Source organism: Sphaerodactylus townsendi, linkage group LG08 (assembly GCF_021028975.2).
Source record: "Sphaerodactylus townsendi isolate TG3544 linkage group LG08, MPM_Stown_v2.3, whole genome shotgun sequence".
Taxonomy (NCBI): Eukaryota; Metazoa; Chordata; class Lepidosauria; order Squamata; family Sphaerodactylidae; genus Sphaerodactylus; species Sphaerodactylus townsendi.
The window spans coordinates 6,993,446-7,012,812 of NC_059432.1; the positions used below are offsets into that span (position 1 = coordinate 6,993,446).

General features: G+C 47.3%; 2 protein-coding genes across 2 annotated transcripts in view; one reads left to right on the plus strand and one right to left on the minus strand.

Moving 5' to 3' along the window:
* Window positions 1-4,042, plus strand: part of HELLS (helicase, lymphoid specific) — a 38,074-nt gene extending 34,032 nt beyond the window's left edge. The window contains exons 20-22 of the mRNA XM_048505138.1: window positions 834-924; window positions 1,067-1,143; window positions 3,360-4,042. Coding sequence (XP_048361095.1) covers window positions 834-924; window positions 1,067-1,143; window positions 3,360-3,454 — 263 coding nt within the window. The 3' untranslated portion in view covers window positions 3,455-4,042. The remainder of the gene's footprint in view (window positions 1-833; window positions 925-1,066; window positions 1,144-3,359) is intronic.
* Window positions 4,043-4,673: 631 nt separating this feature from the next.
* The window catches only part of LOC125437859 (PDZ and LIM domain protein 1-like), a 44,294-nt gene continuing 29,600 nt past the window's right edge, over window positions 4,674-19,367 (minus strand). The window contains exons 5-9 of the mRNA XM_048505886.1: window positions 15,859-16,055; window positions 13,762-14,199; window positions 8,817-8,971; window positions 6,564-6,681; window positions 4,674-5,152 (exon numbers count right to left, since the gene is read on the minus strand). Of these exons, the coding sequence (XP_048361843.1) occupies window positions 4,966-5,152; window positions 6,564-6,681; window positions 8,817-8,971; window positions 13,762-14,199; window positions 15,859-16,055 (1,095 nt within the window). The 3' untranslated portion in view covers window positions 4,674-4,965. The remainder of the gene's footprint in view (window positions 5,153-6,563; window positions 6,682-8,816; window positions 8,972-13,761; window positions 14,200-15,858; window positions 16,056-19,367) is intronic.

A 19,367-nucleotide genomic window follows, 5' to 3' on the forward strand; every position in this document is an offset into this window, starting at 1 on the left:
GGGGCGAGGTCTCTTCTCTCTTTCCTTCTGCTGGGGGAGCAGACCTCTTGCCTGAGCTGTGAAGGGTGCAGCCATTTTTGGACCATGTGCTCAGTCAGGTAATGTGAACTGTTTGAGAATTGCAACCTTCTAAGTGTTAGATGCCTATTCCATGTTCAACAACTGCTAGCTAGGGTACGTTAAGAGATAAGGGCAGGGGATTTGCATTTCTATCTCATTTGCTTTGGAAACCCTTGCTCCATCTGGCGCGGTGCTAAAAGATATTGGTATCCATTTTTATTTGTAATAAATACTTTTAAACCTTAGATGTGGAGAATGGTTCTCTGTACCTCGAATGCCCCATTGTCTTGATTGCGCTATCTAAACAGGGAGGGGGAGGAAGGCTGAGCAGCTTTTCCTCCAGGACACCCAGTCTGCTCTGTGGAACCCAGAGACAGGGGGACCAAGGCACAGGCCTCACAGTTGGAAAGGAAGTTGGGGAATCCTGGCCTTCCCCAGCGGGCAATTCCTCTCGGTCAGATGGTGGCAGCGGTTTACCCAGAGAGAAAGCAAGCCCTCCTCAGGAAAAGTTGGCAACCCCTGGGAGAGTGCAGAGAGCGGAGCAGGGCCCGCCAGGCAAAGGTGATCCACTTGGACAAATAATGATGCAGATGCTGCTTTGTAGTTTTTGATGAGGGAGGGAGGGAGGCATTGAGAGAAGACACAACCTTAGTCAAGCAAGTTGTTAAAGAAACTAAAGTGATTTGGCTGAGCCTGTGGTACAGCCGGCAATTTCTCAGTGGCTTCATGAATGTGCCCCACGGGACGGGGATCCCTCCTTGTCTTTCTTCCAGATCAGTTTAAAGGGGGCAGATCTGGAGTGAGCAAGAGCTGCTTGGATCCCAAGGAATTAATGGAGTTGTTGCAGTCTAGAGACTATGACAGGTCAGTTCTTCTCCTGCTGGCTCTAAGAAGAGCTTGTTGGCTACTTCGCACAGAAAACACATTTGGGCTGGGGGAGCGGCCGTAAGATATTCTGATGACAAACTTTCTTTGTGCTTTAAATGTGTGCCTTTTGTGCTATTAGGGAAGTGAAAGGCTCCAGAGAAAAAGTAATATCCGACAAAGATCTAGAGCTACTTTTGGACAGAAGTGAACTTCTTGGTAAGTGCAGATTATATTTTCTGTTAGCCCTGAATTGCTGTCCAGTAGCCCATTTGAAATGGAGAACTCGTTGTGTAAAGGGAGCTGTTACAGCTTAACTCACTTCCTGTTCCAAGAGAGGATGCCACTGTAGGTTAGGGAGGAGGGAATGGGTTTTTTAGAGTCTTCATGGAACAAAGAGATCTAAGCCAGGATTTTATTAAAATGAATTCAGTAACAACCTGGAAGCAGAGCCCTCCTGCATCTCTTTGAAGTTTTCCATTTTCTTTGGTCCGTCATGACTTTACTCGTGAGTTTCAAGGCTTTTCACTGAGCACTTAAACTGTGATCTTTCCTTTGAAAGTAGAACCTGATCTGCTTGACTCTCCATCTGAAATACCTTTCCAAAATTGGTTGTCAGTCAAAGTCCACTCCCCTCCCCCTGGTATCCACATTCAAACCCTTGTCCCATGGATCCCATTTGTATCCTCCCCCCTCCCATCTTTTTGATCAGTGGAGGTTCCCCCCCCCCCCTCCATAATGTATGAATGTTGGTGTGTCTGTCGCCTGCTGCTCAGGCTGTGCCGTGATTCCCAGGTAGGATGTGGCATCAGCCCTCACCTTGTTTTCCTAATGATGTGCTGGATTGTTTGTCTAATTGTTTACCCCTCTTCCCCTCGCAGAAGTTTAAATCTCTCTTGTGAAGTGCTCAGCTTTTATTTTATTGATAGTGTGCACTACTGTTAGAAGGCAAGTGCAAAAAATTTAAAAGGGTGGGCTGGGTTTCTCACGTTGCTCATGATGGCATCAATGACGTTTGTGCAGGCATACACAGCAAGAGAGATTGGCTGCCTGAACACCAGAATCTGTGCAGAACAGACAAAACCCAAACCCAAGGGAAAACTGAGCTGTGCAGATAGATATCGGCAAAGTTGATCTGTAGGGTTGTGGTTTGACCCTGCAGAAAACCAGGGCCAAGAGGAAGATGAGTCCTATAGCCTTTTTGCCCTTTTCTTCCTCAGAGTTCCACTTCCTATGACAAAAACAGTCAAGTCCTTGGGCACAGGCCAGATATTGTGGCTAAATGTACAGCCGAAAACAGAAGCGCAGTCCATCCATCTGGTCCCCCCCCGACACGCAAGCAGGGGGAAGACTCAGCAATGCCCACGGCCTGCTAGACCCCAGGACCCAGGACTGTCCCCTTCCCAAAGGGAGCGGCTTCCTCTGGCCGCCTTCCATATGGAGCTGCAGTGCTACCTTTGAGTACACCTGGCCAGCAGGCCCTCATTTGTCTGTTGTTACAGGGCAGGGGCGTCTGCAGTGGCTTCTTCTAGAGGGGCCTCTTGGGCTGGCCGGACTAGCTGCCCACTTGTTCAGTGGCCAAACAGGAGGGGAAAATTGGGACTTGTGCTATTCCTTTCTGTTGTTAGGACCGATAAAAGACACCTGTGGGCTCTTTGGAGAGGGGTGTGGTTGGAGACATGGAAAAAATCCTCTTTCCCCCCACAATTCCCTTCCAGTGTTTCTCTTTTCCCAGCCAGACTGAAGGTAGTTTGGGGGCATTCTCTTTTCCAGAAGAGGAATAAATGGAGCAATGCATTTGTGGTGGAAACCATTCCCCCCTATGCCTAGTTTCTGAAGGCACTGAGTTCCACCATGAGAGTCTGTTAGACCTCATACATAACTTCCCATCCATTCCAGGGAGAAGAAATAGAAACCTGAAGCTTAATCCACCCCCCCCACCCCTCCCCCGCAGAATCTGTCTTCAGTCACTTAGCAAGTTTGCTGTTCAAAGAGGGAGGACCGTCTTATTCAAGACACTGGCTGTTAAGATGGCTCCTTCAACCAGTCATATTCACTGGCTGGGGGGCCGCACGTGGTACTTGCTGCATATTCCAGGAGAGGGCAGGAGTCCCTTGCCCAGTGGGGCTTGTGGTGGGTCTTTCTAGAGCAGGGGTAGGGAACCTGCGGCTCTCCAGATGTTCAGGAACTACAATTCCCATCAGCCCCTGCCAGCACGGCCAATTGGCCATGCTGACAGAGGCTGATGGGAATTGTAGTTCCTGAACATCTGGAGAGCCGCAGGTTCCCTACCCCTGTTCTAGAGAGTCAGGTCAGCCGAGAGCCTTCCTCGGCAGAAGGTCTCATGCTGGGGACGGCACTTGTGAATGTGGCTCTCCTCGAGACTTGCAGGAAGTGCCACTGCTGTACACCTCTGCGGTGTTTTTCTCTTTTAGATCAAATGGAAAAGTCTGCACCACTGAAACAGAAAAAGGGCGTTTTCAAGGTATTGGAAGCCGTGGAGGAAGCCAGCCTGGAATGTGCACTCTGAAATAGGAGCATCTGGCATTCAGAGGACGACATGTGCGCGCCCTTAACCTGGACTTAAAATACTGCAGAGATGGGCACTGTTTAGCACATTCAAACCTTGGTTCTGATTATAGTATTTTCCAAGAGGTGGCAGAAGACTGGTCAGATGTGGAGTTGCCAAATTGGGCAGTGTGATTAGTGGCTTTTTGGGGAGCTCCTCGTCAATAAATAACTGGCAGATAACTTTTCACTGGCCATTGCAGCTGCTACTATGTACAGTTTTCTATGGAAATTCTGCAAAAAAGGTGTTTTTTTAAACAATGTTTTTATTCCTTTGTCAGTTTTATGTGGCAGGAGACTGTTCTGTGTGTTTGTTTACAAGGTGCGACTGTAGTATTTGGTAACTTGGAATGATTCCTTTCCATTGGTTTGAAGTGCGTGCATTTTAGTTGAGAAGCTCGAGCTGCCAAAGCTCCCGATCGCTCTGTCCTGCCTGGCTCTTCCCTCCACAGCCAGGATCTGGGGGGGCCTGACTGTGCTGACTGCTGGGCCTCCCTTTTCGCTCTAGTGTGTTACGCGAAACAATAAAGTTCACTCGTCTGTGTAATAATAATGAACAGTGTCCTTGTAGCCAGACGTTGAAGTGCTCCTGGTTCAGTTGGTACGTCTGGTGGCCTCACTCCTGACTTTGCAGAAGACGTGGCAAAAAAATTGCCTGCAGTTCTATGCACAGGTCTTTCAACACCATGAGAACTGCATGGCTACAGCATCCTAGCTTTTCTGTATTTGGTAAGCAGAACTTGGAAGTCTAAAATACTAGTAGAGGGGGAAACTTGCAACAGGCAAATCTTTGTTTAAATGGTCCGACTGGGGTACAAAAAGAAAGAGGCATGAAGGCATCTTATTTACGGCAATTTCCATAGACTGCCAGACACTCAAGGCAGCCAAATAGGATACAACCCTTCCCCCCACACAAAATATTAGTGGACAGATCAGATTTTGAAAGTTGCTCATCTGTCCAGACACTTAAAAGATGGGAATAAGTGAAAAAACAAGAAGCCCATAAACTAACTGCAATTCAAATGACTGTTACGCTGCACACACAAAAACATGTTGCAGCCAAGGTGTGTGTTATTGCTGGACAACTCTGCAACTTTCCCAAGAGAGCTTGAAATCCTTCATCTATGCTTCCGGGCCACAGAATGAGTGAGCCACTCTCACAAACGACAGAGCGACAAGAGTTTGAGTCAACCCCTTTATTGAATGAGAAAGGGAAGCAAGGTGTTGCGGTTTGGCTCCGTGGACTGTTGGTATTTGGCAATGTACACAGAAGCAGTGAGACCGTGGCATCATAAAAAAGGAGACATTCAGTTAGATTATAAAAATGCAGTAGTTTACTGTGTCACAGTGTTCTGGTAGCAGCCACCAAAAAGGTCCACGGCAGAAGCCTTGCTGAGTGTTTCTGCAACTTGAATTTAGAGGTGGAAGACAGACAGTGGTGCTCTGGGGCACGGCAGTGGTGAATCACCCACTTCACTGTGGAAACACAGTGACCACGTCGTAGCCCTCAGGTGGAGTGACCCGTTCCCGGGCATGCTTCTCACAGTAGATGCACTCCTCCACAAAGAAATGCCCTTTTTGCTTGAGGTTGGCTCCACAGTCATGGCACACGTAGCATTCAGGGTGGCGATGTTTGTCCCGGAGCTTCACAAACATACCTCTGAGAAGAAAATGACCAAAGTCAAAGGGCTTTCAGTGTCAGAGAAAAGAGTTGTGTGCAAATTGGTGCCAGCTGCTCTGAGCCAGCACCTGTCTGGGAAACAGGTTTCTGCTTCTGTAACCAGTGGAGACATTCAAGGGGGATTCCACACAGCATATTATAACGAGTTGCAATAGTTATAAATGAGTCTCATGTTCTCTGGGAGTTGCCAGTCGTTATACGTATGCTGTGTGGAATCCACTTCAGTGGCTCTTGGCTCTGTTCGCCAGTGTGACATTCACTCCACCATAGAGTGGAAAATAGGCAAGGCCTGGCGTGGTCTGTGCTTGGTGAAACTTGCTATGCAGGAATATTGGGAGCCTGGCTGCCCGTACTTAAAAAATGGACTGATAACCCCACCCGCAATACAATGCACTCAACCACACCTTTGCATAACAAGTTCCACCCAAACACTTAATGATTGGTTCCCCACCCTGGGACATGGACAATATACCCCACTAAACTTTCCCTTCTCACTTAGACGCAGTGTGAAACAGACTTTTCTTTGTGATACACCTCTGAAGATGCCAGCCACAGATGCAGGCGAAACGTTAGGAACAAAATCCACCAGAACACAGCCCGGAAAACCCACCAGAACCAATATTTAAACTATCCTTAGATAGTTTAACTCACCAAAACAAGTATCTTTAGATAGTTTTTTTTCTCAAAAAGCGTTTTATTTTTTAAAAAACTGATTTTTTAAATGTTTTTTTAATCTTTGATTTTTTCCACCCTGTTTTGTGGTGAATTAGAGCTACCAGGTCCGGCTCTACACAAACCTGAGTTTCCCAAAGCACAGACAGAGATAAGCATGTGAGTTCAGTAGCTTTCTTGTCCCCTGACACTACTTGCGAGGGACTGCATCACACTGGGAACCCACCTGCCCCGAAGGCCAGGAAAAACTGCAATTGGGATAAGAGAAAAGCGGGAGGAAATGTGCAGGCTGCCTCGGTCAAACTTGTCAGGGGCTGCATCTGCAATCCGCAGGGATACTGGGAAAGTTCACCCAGCTGGACTCGTTGAAGTCTGTTTGAGTTTGCTCTAATGTGCAAATGGACAGTTAATTCCCCACTTTCTAAGTAGCGGTTAGAGAGATGGACCACAAGCTGGGAAGCCCAGGTTCAAGTTCACACTCTGTCCTGGAAGTTTACTGTGTGCCCTCCGGGCAGTCGCACTTTCTCAGCGTAACCTACCTCGCAGAGCTGTTGTGAGGCTAAGAGGGAGGCGAGGAGAATGACGTCTCCTCTCTGCCAGAGAGAAAGAGGTGGGATATACGTGAAGTCAGAGAGACGCCTCCACCTCACACACAGCTGTTTCTTAACATGGACCGTCTTCTGCACGATTCCATTTTGGCAGACATGCTAATACTCACACAATGCCGGATCCGCACTTATCACAAATGGGCAGCTTCTGAGCGTTTCCAATGGATGCCGCTACTTTGGTTGTTGGCGCTTTGACACTTCTAAATCCTGAAGGCTTCTCAGAATCTCCTGTAAACATTGAAACACAGAATGCCATAGATTAGAAGAGAAAGCCACAGCGTGAGAGTAGAAAGACTCGTCCACCTGTGGTTTTGCTGAAGGGCAGGAGATGCTACGCCCGAGAACAGAAACACTTGAGTAGGAGTGATATTGCAGAGTCCAGCTCCAAAATGTAAACATCAGGCTTTAATTTTTGCTGGTCGCTGATCTGGAGCATTTTAAAAAGGGGCGCACATAATTTTACTATATATGCCCCCCTTTTCCATTTGACAAGAGGCTGGTACATTTTGTAACTGGGGTTGTTAAATATCCCACCCTGTTAAAAATTACTGAGGTGTCACCTGCCCAGTTCTGACGTGACGCTGCCACGCCTCCTCCCCTTCAGCTAACTGCTGGTGCTGTAGCTTCGTTTCATCCTGGCAGTGCTTTACCAGCTGGCTAGGCTCTTGCTGGCCACTGCTCTGTTCAGTGCTGGGGGATGTGGGTTGTTTTGACCGAAGTGAAGGCCACGCTGGCTCTGGACTGTGAGGCTGGAGGGGGGGTGGCAAACTCCCCTGGGAGGTTCCAGGGTGACGCTGTGTGATGGGGAGGGGGATGACGAGGGGTATAAGGGAGGGTGCTTTGGCATGCAAAATTTAGTTCTGGCAATAGAAGTCTCAGTGCTTATTCCTGATGCTGCTTCATAATAAAGAAATCATCTGAATACAGAGTCTCATTGAGCAGTCTGGGACATGGCAGACCACAAAAAAATCACTGGATGATGTATCAATAAAAAAGCCCTGCATAAAAGGAAACTAGGCAACAGTTTATGATGATAAATCATCCTAGCAAAGCAGTCTGAATACATGTGCAAGCACACCAGTGGCATTAGAATCTCACCCCCACCCCAAAATGGCCAGAAAAAACTGCAATCAGGATAAGAGAAAAGCGGGAGGAAATGCGCAGGCTGCCTTGGTCAAAAATTTGTACCTGGCACTAATCACTGGCACTAATCACTGTGGGAACCTGTTCATGTACCTGGCACTAATCACTGTGGGAAGGGAATTAGAGAATGAACTTCAGACGCCCCCACAGTGACAGCTGTGGGGCATCTCTGGGTGCCATCTACCACCCCTCTGAAGTATGGGGCACAGACGGAGAAGGTGGATAGTATGAGACGAGCCGGCCTTTCAGAGGAAAGTCCAGCATTCAGAATTGTCCTGGATACCCAATTGCCGGCCAATGTCATTTGTTCGAAACTGGTGAATGACGTCGTTTTCACTCTGCCCCATCCCATGCCTATATGTCAGGGGGAAAATTAGCTCCGAAACATGTATTTAGTCAAAAATTGGGTATTAATAAACAACTTATCCATTCACATGTTTAAGCATTCCTGGAAAGAATGGCCTAGACCCTAGGGGCTTATTCTGCGGGGGAGGGATAAGGAATTCATTCAACTTTTTTTAAAAAAGGCCATTCTAGGCCGGTGGATTATGGAGAAGTCTGAGTAAAAACTCAGGATCCAAAGGCAATTTCCAATTCGGGTCTAACCTTTTGTAACTGGGATCACTTTCATGTCCCCCACCACAGATCCTTCGCCTGGCCTTTCCCGGTACCCACAGCCCTTAGTTCAGACTACAGAACCAGAACAATGTGGGATAGGCAGGGAAATCACCCTCAACAACAGGAGACCCTGCTAGGGAGAATATGGGCACCAGCAGCAATGGAACAGAGCTTGAAGGATGCACATTCAGGTCCGCCCCTCTCACAAAGGACAGGCAGGCACCAATTCCTGGGCTAAAGTTCTAGAACACTCTGAGCTTAACCAAGCCCAACCAAAGCTAGCTCAGGACCACCAAAAGCGGCGAGACATAAGAGCACAAATAACAATTGAAGAAGGGTAGCCGTGTTAAGGCTACTGCAGCAAAAAAAAGAAAGAAAAAAGTCTTGTTTAACAACTGAAGAATTTTTAATCCCGCATCATCTTCGGTGGGATCCAATCCCCTCTTCAGATGTTTGCTGCAATCTACTCTTGTTCGTCTTCTCAGTGCCACAAGACTCCTGGCTGTTATTTTGGCAGAAACATTCCCGGTTCAGGGTGCATTCCTCATGGGTTTCATTTCCTTAAGAAATCCCACCCACCCACCCGCCCTTCCCAAGTTTACCTTGTTCTCCAGTTTCTAAGATTTCTTGTAAAACCAGGAACGAGGCCGACTGGCGGGGAGCCTCACTGGACTCTTGATTTTCCTGCAGCATCTTGTAAACCTCAGAGTCTTTATCAATTACTAAATTACCAGAAGACTGGGGAAATTGGTCCAAACTAAGAAAAAAAAATTTACCATTGTATTACAAGAAAACTTTTTCCACATCAGAAAATAAATACAGATGCAGCTCAAATTGCTGGAGGTGCAGACGCTGTGTTCGCCCAAACGACCTGCAGTGAGATTTTAAACTATGATTGAGTGCAACTAAAACCAGCAATTGATATTCTTAACAGAATAATAACAGGCCACTTCATGGCCCATAAATGGAAAGTGGTTCAGCACGAAGGCATTTGTGACATCTGGATGAATTTGCCAGCCCTGCCCTTGAACCTCATTACTTCTCCTCCATAAGAGAGACCTGAGCAGTAGGCATCATGCAGGCTGATTAATGCACAAGTTGATAATTCCCAGGTGAATGTGCACAAACACTGTGGAAAAAGCATCTGTGCTGGAGCTGGCATGACTGTTCTGTGTGTGGCGTGTGGTGTGACAGCCCATTCACAACTTAGGTCACACCCTGACAAACATGCACATGCAAACAAGGCTCAAGACAGAATTCAAACATTCTGTTCTGTCTCTAGTACAACTGCACATCTTAATTACTAACTTCCTTATAAAAAAAAGTGAGAGAATGATGAATGCCCCAGCTGGTACTCTTGGCATCTGGCTCTTGAACAGCCCACCCACTGCTGTCCTTACTCTTCAAAAGTGACTTAAGAGACCACAAGGATCAATCTTTGTTTGAGTCGGCCATCCTCAAGTGAGGTATAGTGGTTAGAGCATTGGACTAAGACAGGGGAAGCCCTGCTTCAAATTCCCACTTGCCAATATCCGTCATTCTCTCAGTCTGACCTACCTCACAGGGTTGTTCTCAGGATAAAATGTAGGGGGGAGAATCATGTTTGCCGGCCTCAGGCCTATTCTGCACGGGCCAATTAAAATGGATTGGGCCCCTTTTTAATAGCGTTTGTGGGGGGGGGGGGAGTTGGCACAGAACTCACCTCCAAAACGCTGCTAACCTGTTTTAGTGGCCAGAACCCAAATTTAATGAAACTTGCTAATTCTGTGAGTTTTTTTCATTAAACCCAGATTGCAAATGCTTCCTGCTTGCCCGTGCAAACTACGGCAAGCAGGAGCATTCCATTCCCTCCACCATTATGGTGGATTCCTCAGGCAGCCGCCATTAGAGGGGATACCAAGAGGCGACTGCCAAGCCATGCAGGTAGGTGGGGGGGTGGGCGGATCCTCGGGGGGGTGGATTCTCAAGTGGGGGGGGGGGAATCTCAAGCTGCATGGTTTGCACAGAAACATAGTGTTTCCATGAGAACCATTCTGCCTCCGGGATCCCAGCGATCCTGGCTGGCTCCTGCAGCTGCCGTGCAAACAGCGGCAGCACAGCAGAAATGGGTTTCATGAACCTGTTGCTACCTGTGCAGAAGGAGCCTCAGTTCCTTGGAGTAAGCACTACATAAAGAGGCATTAAATAAAGAACACAAAACATATGCACCAGACTCCTCCGCTGGGAAAAAACGATTTTGCCACAGATGCTCCAGAAACATCCAAACATGACTACTGCAATGCTTCATATTTATTTTGAAAATCCAGCTGTTCCAAAAAATGGCAATCATGCCAACTGGGGAAGCCCTCAGATGTCTTTCGGTGTTTTGAAGCCCTAAAGAACTCTGGGAGCAGGATACCTTTTAAAAACACAGCATCAGATGCTTTTATTCAACAAGACCAATACAGCCTGCACACAGAAAGACACTTCCTCTTCCATTAACTTATAATTACTACTGGTTCAAATTTAAAGCAGAGAAACAAAAGGGGGAGGAGAAAAACCTCAAATCACATCAACTCTATATTATTCAAATTAGGATAAAGGTAATGATCCAACAGATCTAAAAAAGGAACTGCATAAACTATATAAAAATCTTTTCTTGATGCACTGGGCCATTTTTGCACAAACCTGAATTAATTTACCTGAACAGCAGCTTTTCCCTGAGCCCTTCCATTCTAGATTTTCATTTAGATGCTACTAATATTTTTCTGCCAACAGCATTTTGGCATTTCCTAATAATTTCAGGTTTCTAACAATGTATTTTATCTAATGAACTGTACTTCTTAAGCCACCTTTCACTTGCAGATAATCCCATTGGGCATATTGTAATGTCGACTTTGTCTATCCCACATCTTCACCTACTACCTTTGTGCCTTATTGTGCAGTTAGAGAAATGGTACTGAGTGCCAAACTTAGGAGCGTCAAACCAAGACAGGGAAGAATCAGGATCAAATCTTGCCAAGAGACTCACTGAAGAATGTTTGACTCTTCATTTTTTCAACCCAAAATGGTCTCACAGGATTGCAGTTAGGCCTAACTAGGAGCATTTGAGAACTAGGTATGACACCATACCAACTTCTCAAAGGAGGAGTGGCATAAAAACATAACACAAAGAGGACAGTAGTTAATCGTGATTTTTACAAAATGAAATTGCTGTGGCTGGCTGAGGTAAATTTCTTTTGTTTACCTGCCAATCATTTTCATTCCGCACAGAAGTAATTTTTAACACAATTCCTCATGTGTCCTGGTAACTCCCAAGCTTGACTACTGTAATGTGTTGTTTGTGGCTTCACCTTTGAAGACTGTCTGGGAACTCCCAGGGGTTCAGAAAATGGTAGACTGATAAACTACCAGCACTCACCAAATGTTTCATTAATACTTAAACATATCATCCCAATTTCCAGTTTGTTTTTGATTAATTAATCCCATGGATGCCCCCTGGGTATCTTGCTTGCTCCCACACATACCCACCTACCAATTAAGATCCTAGAAGCCTGTCTCTGGGTGCCTCCAATCAGAAGCAACCAGAAAGAGATCTGATGCAGTTGTGTTGCCTTAACTGGCTCCATGTTCGCAGAATGGATCTTCCTGTCTGTACACACCAGGCAGCGCACCTGACGGCCACATCATGCAGGACAGAAAGAGAAAAGCACCGAAGAGGGTCCCGAGGGCAGGTCTGGTGCATCAACAGCCGCTTCCAATGTAATATTTTTGTCTGAACAGCCTCCCCCTTCCCTCCTTCATGTTACTCCCACTGAACCCTGTAAAACTTTTTTTCTAAACCAGTCTGCTTCAGGTAAAATCCACTTATGATCCAGAGATTCTTAGGAGTCAGTCTATTTACAATCGTATGCACAAAAGCTCAAGTGCACCAACAGGACTGTGAAACGATAATACTTTTTCAAATAATCAATCTAAAGAACTCAGTTCACTGAAGAACATGAAAATGCCCCATTAAGGATTGTTTTCTTTATACAGGTAAGAGCACCCACTAAACCTAACCAGCAGAGGCGTTCCTCCCATCGGGCAAATTGGCCGTTGCCCAGGGCGCCACCTTGTGGTGGGCGCAAAAAATGCAGGTTCGAGATTTGGTTTCAGGGAGTCCAAAGTTATGGACTCCCAAAGGGGGTGCCCCGTCCCCATTGTTTCCAATGGGAGCTAATAGAAGATGCGGGTTACACCTTTGAGGGTCCATAACTTTGAACCCCCTGAACCAAACTTCACCAAACCTGGATGGTATCATTAGGAGAGTCTCCTAAAGATGCCCTGAAAGTTTGGTGCTGCTAGCTTAACAATTGCACCCCTGACAGCAGGCACCCCCCAAATTTCCCCAGATTTTCCTTTTAAATCCACCCCTTTGGCATGGATTTAAAAGGAGAATCTGAGGTCCCCAGTTTAAACATTGAAAGTGATGCTGTTTCAGGGTGGGGGAGAAGCCACCCCAAAATAGCATCACTTTCAATGTTGTTTAAACAGGGAACCCCAGATTCTCCCTTTGAGGTGGATTTAAAAGGAAAATCTGGGCTCCCTAGTTTAAACACCACTGAAAATGATGCTGTTTGGGGATGGATTCCAGAATCACTTGTTTAAATGAGGGAGCCCAGATTCTCCTTTTAAATCCACCTTAAAGGCAGAATCTGGGGTCCCCAGTTTAAACAACATTTAAAGTGATGCTGTTTTCCCAAATTAGGGGGACTGGATACAACACCATCAAAATGTTTTCATAGCAGTAATAAAACATTTTGAAAGCATTTTGAAAATGTTTTCAAAAAATTTATTTCTGCTGTGTGGCATGGCCCATTGCTGTGTTCAGATTTGTGAGTTGGGTCATGTTCTATAATGTGATGGTGACTTTGAAACGACCTGGTGTAAAAAATCATTGTTTGGTCACGGTGGGGGAGGGTGGCTGCTCATGGGGGGGCCCATCAAACTCAGGTTTTGCCCAGGGCTCCAGTTAGCCTAGGTACGCTACTGCTAACCAGTATCTGGATAAAGTCTGTAGAAGACTTCAAGGGCCAGTGAAATGTCTCAATAAGGACACCTAAGAATCCCTGGATCATGTTTAAGGTTTTTCACCTATTTAAGGTTTTTCACCTTGTAAATATTCCTGACTTGCATGGCTACTTCTGCTAGCTGTGTGTTGTGCACTTACTTTGTTTTCTTTTATTTGCACTAACCCCCACTTACTTATCATTTCATCAGGTTAAACCACAGCAGACTATCTGTGAGTCTCCATAATCTTGCAGTAGACAATAAGGGACACAGACATGGAGGGAATTGGAAGGTCTGAGTTCACCCCCTAAAATCAAAGAGGGAGAGTCCAGCATGCTGACACCACAGTACCGGCGGAAGCTAAAAACATTACATCAGAAGTGACCCAGTCTGCAGTGGGCATCTGTCACCACAAAGGTGAAGATTCTTTGCCACAAACGAGTGTAAGATGGTGAGAAACGGGTGAAAGTGAAAGCCATTCACAGGCCTCAAGTGACAGAGTTCAGGCAAAGTTACCTGGGGAGAGTGGGACTAATGGAAGAGATCTGCCCCTGCAAAGAGTCCAGGATGTTTTCCTGCGAATAGAGCTGTAAAGGAGAGTTAAACTGTACGTGTCGCACTTTGAATCCAGGGACATCCAACTCCACAGGGCTGTCTGGGCAGATCTGAGCCACTTCCTTCAGCTGCTCTAAGCTCACTTTAGCTGGGTTTGGGATGGATGAGGTGCTGTGCCTTCTTTGCAAGGGGGAGGAGGAGGAGGAAGAAGCAGAAGGCTGAAGAGGGTTATAGACAGTCGCAAAGGGGGCCTTGAATCCACCCGGTGGGGACAGCAGACTGCTCAGCAGAAGCATGTGAAAAGTGGGTGGGTGGGTCGGCATTGGTTTGTAGGGGAGTTGGAGGAATAAAGGAAGGAAGGAAGAAATTAATGAAGGAATACATGTCATTAGTACATAGGAATTAGATCAGAAGGTTTATGGGGACTAAACTAGATAGAAAGTGGGAGGAATCCACATTTGTCCTTAGTTGCTTTCAAGCATTTTCCTCCCAGCCTGAGAGTGAGCGCGCTGAAAGGAAAGTGCTGAAAGCAAAGAGGAAAGTGATATTTGGGGGGGGGGGGAGGATTGAGCTCCCCTCATGTCCATGTTGTCTTTGTTCTTAAGTAGATTTGAATCTGCCTAACCTCTTTCAAAGGTGTCAATGCCTGCCCTTCTCACCACTCCACAACTCAACTTAGACGGGGTGGACACACATATTAATATGTCTCTCATGACCAACTGGGACAGAGTTATACAGAAATAAGGGCACTGTACGTATGAGCCAGCCCTTCGGGGGAGGACAGCATACAAATCTAACCAATGAAATTAATAATAATAATAATAATAATAATAATAATAATAATAATAATAATAATAATAATAATAATAATAATAATAAATAGGCACCATCCCAAAAACACTAGGGCAGCATTTGAAACATCTTCGAATTGACAAAATTAACATCTGTCAAATTCAGAAGGCAGCCCTGCTAGGATCCACACGAATACTACATTACAACTTCCTAGGCCTCTGGGTGAGGCTCGAATTGTAATGAAGGCCAACAACCAGCTAAAGATCTGGCAGCTGTGAAATCTACAATAATAATAATAATACATGAGATGGCCTATAGGAAGGCCTCTGGGTTCCAGACGGCCGAAATGTACAGAAGTGGAAGGGAGACGGAAGGGACTTGTGATGCGGGTCCTCCTTTCATAGTGGCTGACTTCACTAAGCACACAATAAACTCCCAAGGAACCTTCTGTCGGAGGGCCCAGACCAGACCAACGGTGTGCCAGAGAAGGGTTGGGTCACCCAACGGGCAGACTTGGGGCGGTGGGGTGGTGGTGGTGGAGGGAGTCTGCACATCATAAGATGCTAAGGGGAAACAGCAACTAAGTCGGTACAGGTAATCTCAACACTGATCGGGAACAAATGCAAGGTTCTGCTGATGAATCCTGTTAATAAAATACATGACAGCCACTATCAGGCAGCCCTCTGTGAGGAAAGAGATCTGGAGTTTTGTTTTTGTGCCTGCAGCACTCGTGCCAAGATTCTGGGCATTTCTTTATTTTGCCAGCAAACTGTCAGGGTTGGGAAAGAACCAATTTGCCTGGTAGATTTAGTTGATCTTGAACATCCATGTTTTTGACCAAAAAAAGTTGACATTCCAAATCTCCAAACCTCTCTGTGAAGAAGACGAGGGCGGCCCGTGCTCTGACAGGCAGGCCCATTTTCACTGAAAAGGGAGCCAAAAAATCATGACATCCCATAATAAATGTAAGAAGCACCTGAGCGAGGGTTTTAGCGGCTGATAGCCCAGGCTGAAGGCACGTTGAAAGGGCACAGGCTGTTGGCGAGCAAAGAAAGGGACAATCGTTAGTTTAATCATTAGCCTTCCCCGGAAACCACGCCTGGCCTCAACAGGCCCACACTAGCTGTGAAACCAACCTGAAAGAAAAGAGGGGTTTCCAGATAAAAGGCAACACACAGTCCTGTGGATCCCTCCGCTGCACCACCCTCTTTACCTCCAACCCAGCAGAATCCCAGCCCAGGAAGCCCAGCGCAGGGAGCCACTTACTTCTCGGCAGGCTCCTGGGCGCTCGAGGATGACTTCGCCTCCACTGCATGGTTGAAGGTTTGTATGTTTTCGGAGGAGTACAGACCTGCTGGGCTGTTGTACTGAGATGTGATGACTTTGGGTGCAGCGCTGGAAGCAGTGGCGGCCGTGAAAGGCATGGCACTCCGGTTATGTGCGCTTCCTATGTGTCTTATTTCCTGCATGCAAGGGAGCAGAGGCATCAATCGCAAGCATCTGACGTGCAGGGAGGCAGCAGCAGGCAGCTGGCTAAGAAGCTTGCCAAAAATAAAACCGGGGGGAGAGCGCAGGCACAAAACAAAGCCATTTTAAACAGGCTCGGGGACAAATCAAGAATGGTGAAGCCCCAAAAAATTCTGATTGAAAACAAAAAACACAACCCCGAACCCCTCAAGCGTGCGCACCTTTTGAGCTAAAATGCAACTCGCTTGCCAATCTCAGCAAGGACTGCAATTCCTCAGCCACCCCTCGCCCCCCTCCTCCCCCGGTCCATCCATGCAGGTTTCTTCTGCCCCTACTAGAATAACATTCCTGCTCTGTACAAGTCAGCACAAAACTCTCGCAGGCGGAGCAAACGGCAGAAGCAGCAATCCAGCACAGGCAGGCAGCCGCAAACCAAGACCAGAGGAACAATTGACGTTCTTTTGTGTCTAGGATGGGAGTGGGGGGATCCCCCCCCCAGCCTATCAATCAATGAATGGGGACATCTCTGAAGATTTCATTCTGACAAAGTGACAGACAGAAAACGTGCTTCCCAGTGAAAGTCAGGCAAATGGAAACAGAACTGCTGGTGTTCAAATATATGGCTTTAGTAACCGATTTAACAAGAAGGTGAGAAATTCTTTCAATTAACCAAAAACGAAATGGGAATGATTAATGGGTGTGCCTCGATACTGGGTGATGCTGTCCCAAATAACTTGATCAAGTCTTCTTGAAAGTAACAGTGGATCCACTGGGCCTCTTAATAATCCCAAACACTCAAAACTGTGACTCAACTCATTAAAAACCAACCATCTCCCTTCAACTGTATCTGAAAAAAGGGTTTTAAAAAAATATTCTGAATATTTTGAAAGCTGAGTCGGACGCGCCAGTGGCCCCCAAGTCCCCCAGGAGGGTACGGGACCGGCCAAAGTTGCTTCCCACTTCCTTCCTTGGCATCCCCGGCATTTCCAGGCAATACATCTGAATGAAGAAACGAAGTCAAGTTCACCAGGTGCCCCGTCCTGAAGCTTCACGGCACCCTTCTTGCCTCAGAAGCTCTGCCCAGAGCTCACCCCCGGCTTATCAGAGTCCAAACACACACCCTCTGTTCTCACAGCTTCCATGGGAACAGCTACACAAAACAGCAACAGTTACCTCATCCCTAGAGAATGTGAAAGGAAAGGTAAAAGGAAAGTCCCTGCAGGCACCACGTCCGCCTGGCACATAAATCTGTGGCTGCGAGGAAGGAAAGAAACAGCCCGGAAACCACGCAGCAGCCCAGGAAAGACACCCCCCCCCCCCCGCTCCACTCCCTGCCCCTGGCACTCCTGGATCCAGGTTTGCTAACAGGGAGGACGCCGGAAAGCAGCCCCAAGTGCTGACCCAGCCCAGAAGGAGAACTTGGCTGGCAACATCAGCACCGTGAACTCACACTGGGAGTATGCACACGACAGCATGGCACAGCCACGTGCAAAGTGCAGCACAAGGATGCTCACACAGATCGGCCACATGCTTTGAGCTGATGCACAGCTCTGTGGAAAATTCTGGCCAGGGAACCTCACAGTCGGCTTATGCCAGTGGTGGTGAACCTATGGCACTCCAGATGTTCATGAACTATAATTCCCATCAGCCCCTGCCAGCATGGCCAATTGACTATGGACATCTGGAGTGCCATAGGTTCGCCACCACGGGCTTATGCTGTTGGTCCCTACAGTAAAGTGTGACACAGACTTTGACAACAGCAAAGCTCTGCATGTGCTCTGTGTGGGGCTGTCCTTGAAGACAACGTGAAACCCACAACCGGACCAGAAGGGAGGGGTGGTATGCAAGGGAGGGGAGGGAGTGAGGGGTGGCATGCAAGGGAGGGAAGGGGAGGGGACCTGGCATCTGGGCATGGCCCACCCACCCTAGCGGAGGGAGGGGGAGGGAAGGGAGGGGTGGCATGCAAGGGTGGGAAGGGGAGGACACAGGCAGCATAGTCTGAAACAGCGACGTTGGCTTCCAGTCAGTTTCCAAGTCCACTCCATGGTGCTGATGATGACCTCGAAGGCTTTCCACGACCTCCTGGGAGCCACATATTTGCAGGTCTCCTTCCACGTGTCCCCGGGAACCATCTAAGGTCATCAAGCAGCCACCTGCCGGCTCTCCCACCACTGAGGATGGCTTACCTGGCCCGGGCCTTTCCCAGTGACTCCAGCTCTGTGGAATGGGCTCCTTGGAGAGGTGGGGGGTGGGGCCACTCCTCAGAGACCTCCAGGAGGTTCTTGGCAGGGCCCTCAAGCGCGTTGGAAACGCGGGCATTTTTTTTAAGCAGGGAGGGATTTGGGAGTGGTTATTTTATTTTGGGCTTTAACTAAAAATGTTTTACCTGCTATTGTAAACAGCCAAGAACCAAGAAGAAAGGCAAGATATAAATGGTTTAAAAACAATACAAGAAACCACTTCACCCATTCTCTGCATTCCCCTTTGGAGACTAAACCCTAACCTTGAAAAAGAGCCATGAATCCAAATGTCAGAGAGTGGATTTCTTTCTTCCAGGCCTCCTTCACATCATTTTGGGTTCCAAGAGAAATTGTTTTGACTGTTACCCTGATCCAAATCCTACCTTAACCTTTGGTGGTCTCAAGATCAAATCTGTCCCAAAATTCCACAAACCTCCAGAGAAGGGTTTCATGGTGGCAGTCATCCCTTTTCCATTAACCCAGCATTGGGCAGGCACGTTGTATTCCCTCAGAGATGGAAGTTCTGATGCAGCCAACATGGCTCTTTAACTCTGGTGGCCCAGAGCCCTGAGAATTTGCCAGCCCTTCTAAAAAGCCACTCAAGCCAGCCGCTGCCTCCCACACTTCTTCTTAGCAGCAACAAATTCCTCCAATTAAATTCCGTGTTGCCTTTGTGGGCAAAAAGTCCTCTCTCTAGGCCCTGAACTACCACTCTGAGAGGATGCGAGACAAAATGGCACAGGGATCTTTTCCGCAAAGAAAACTAACAAATCTAACTTGGAGGCCTAAGGCTGATTATACACAGATGCACAGCCCCGCACTGAAGGGAGATTCTCTTCGGGACAGAGCTTCTGTTACGGACACCTTTTGCCTCACTGTGCGTCAGATCCCATAATCTCGGCTGTTTGTCAGAGCGGGCAAAGAGTGACCATTTCCCCTGTGCTGCAGGGAAGATGGAACAAATGGCCCTGCCACATTCTTTGGTTCGGACTTTTTGCTCCAGCCTGCCTCCCCACTCTACTTCCGCCCTCTTGTTGACTGGGAGGGCTTTTAGAAACTTTATTTCAA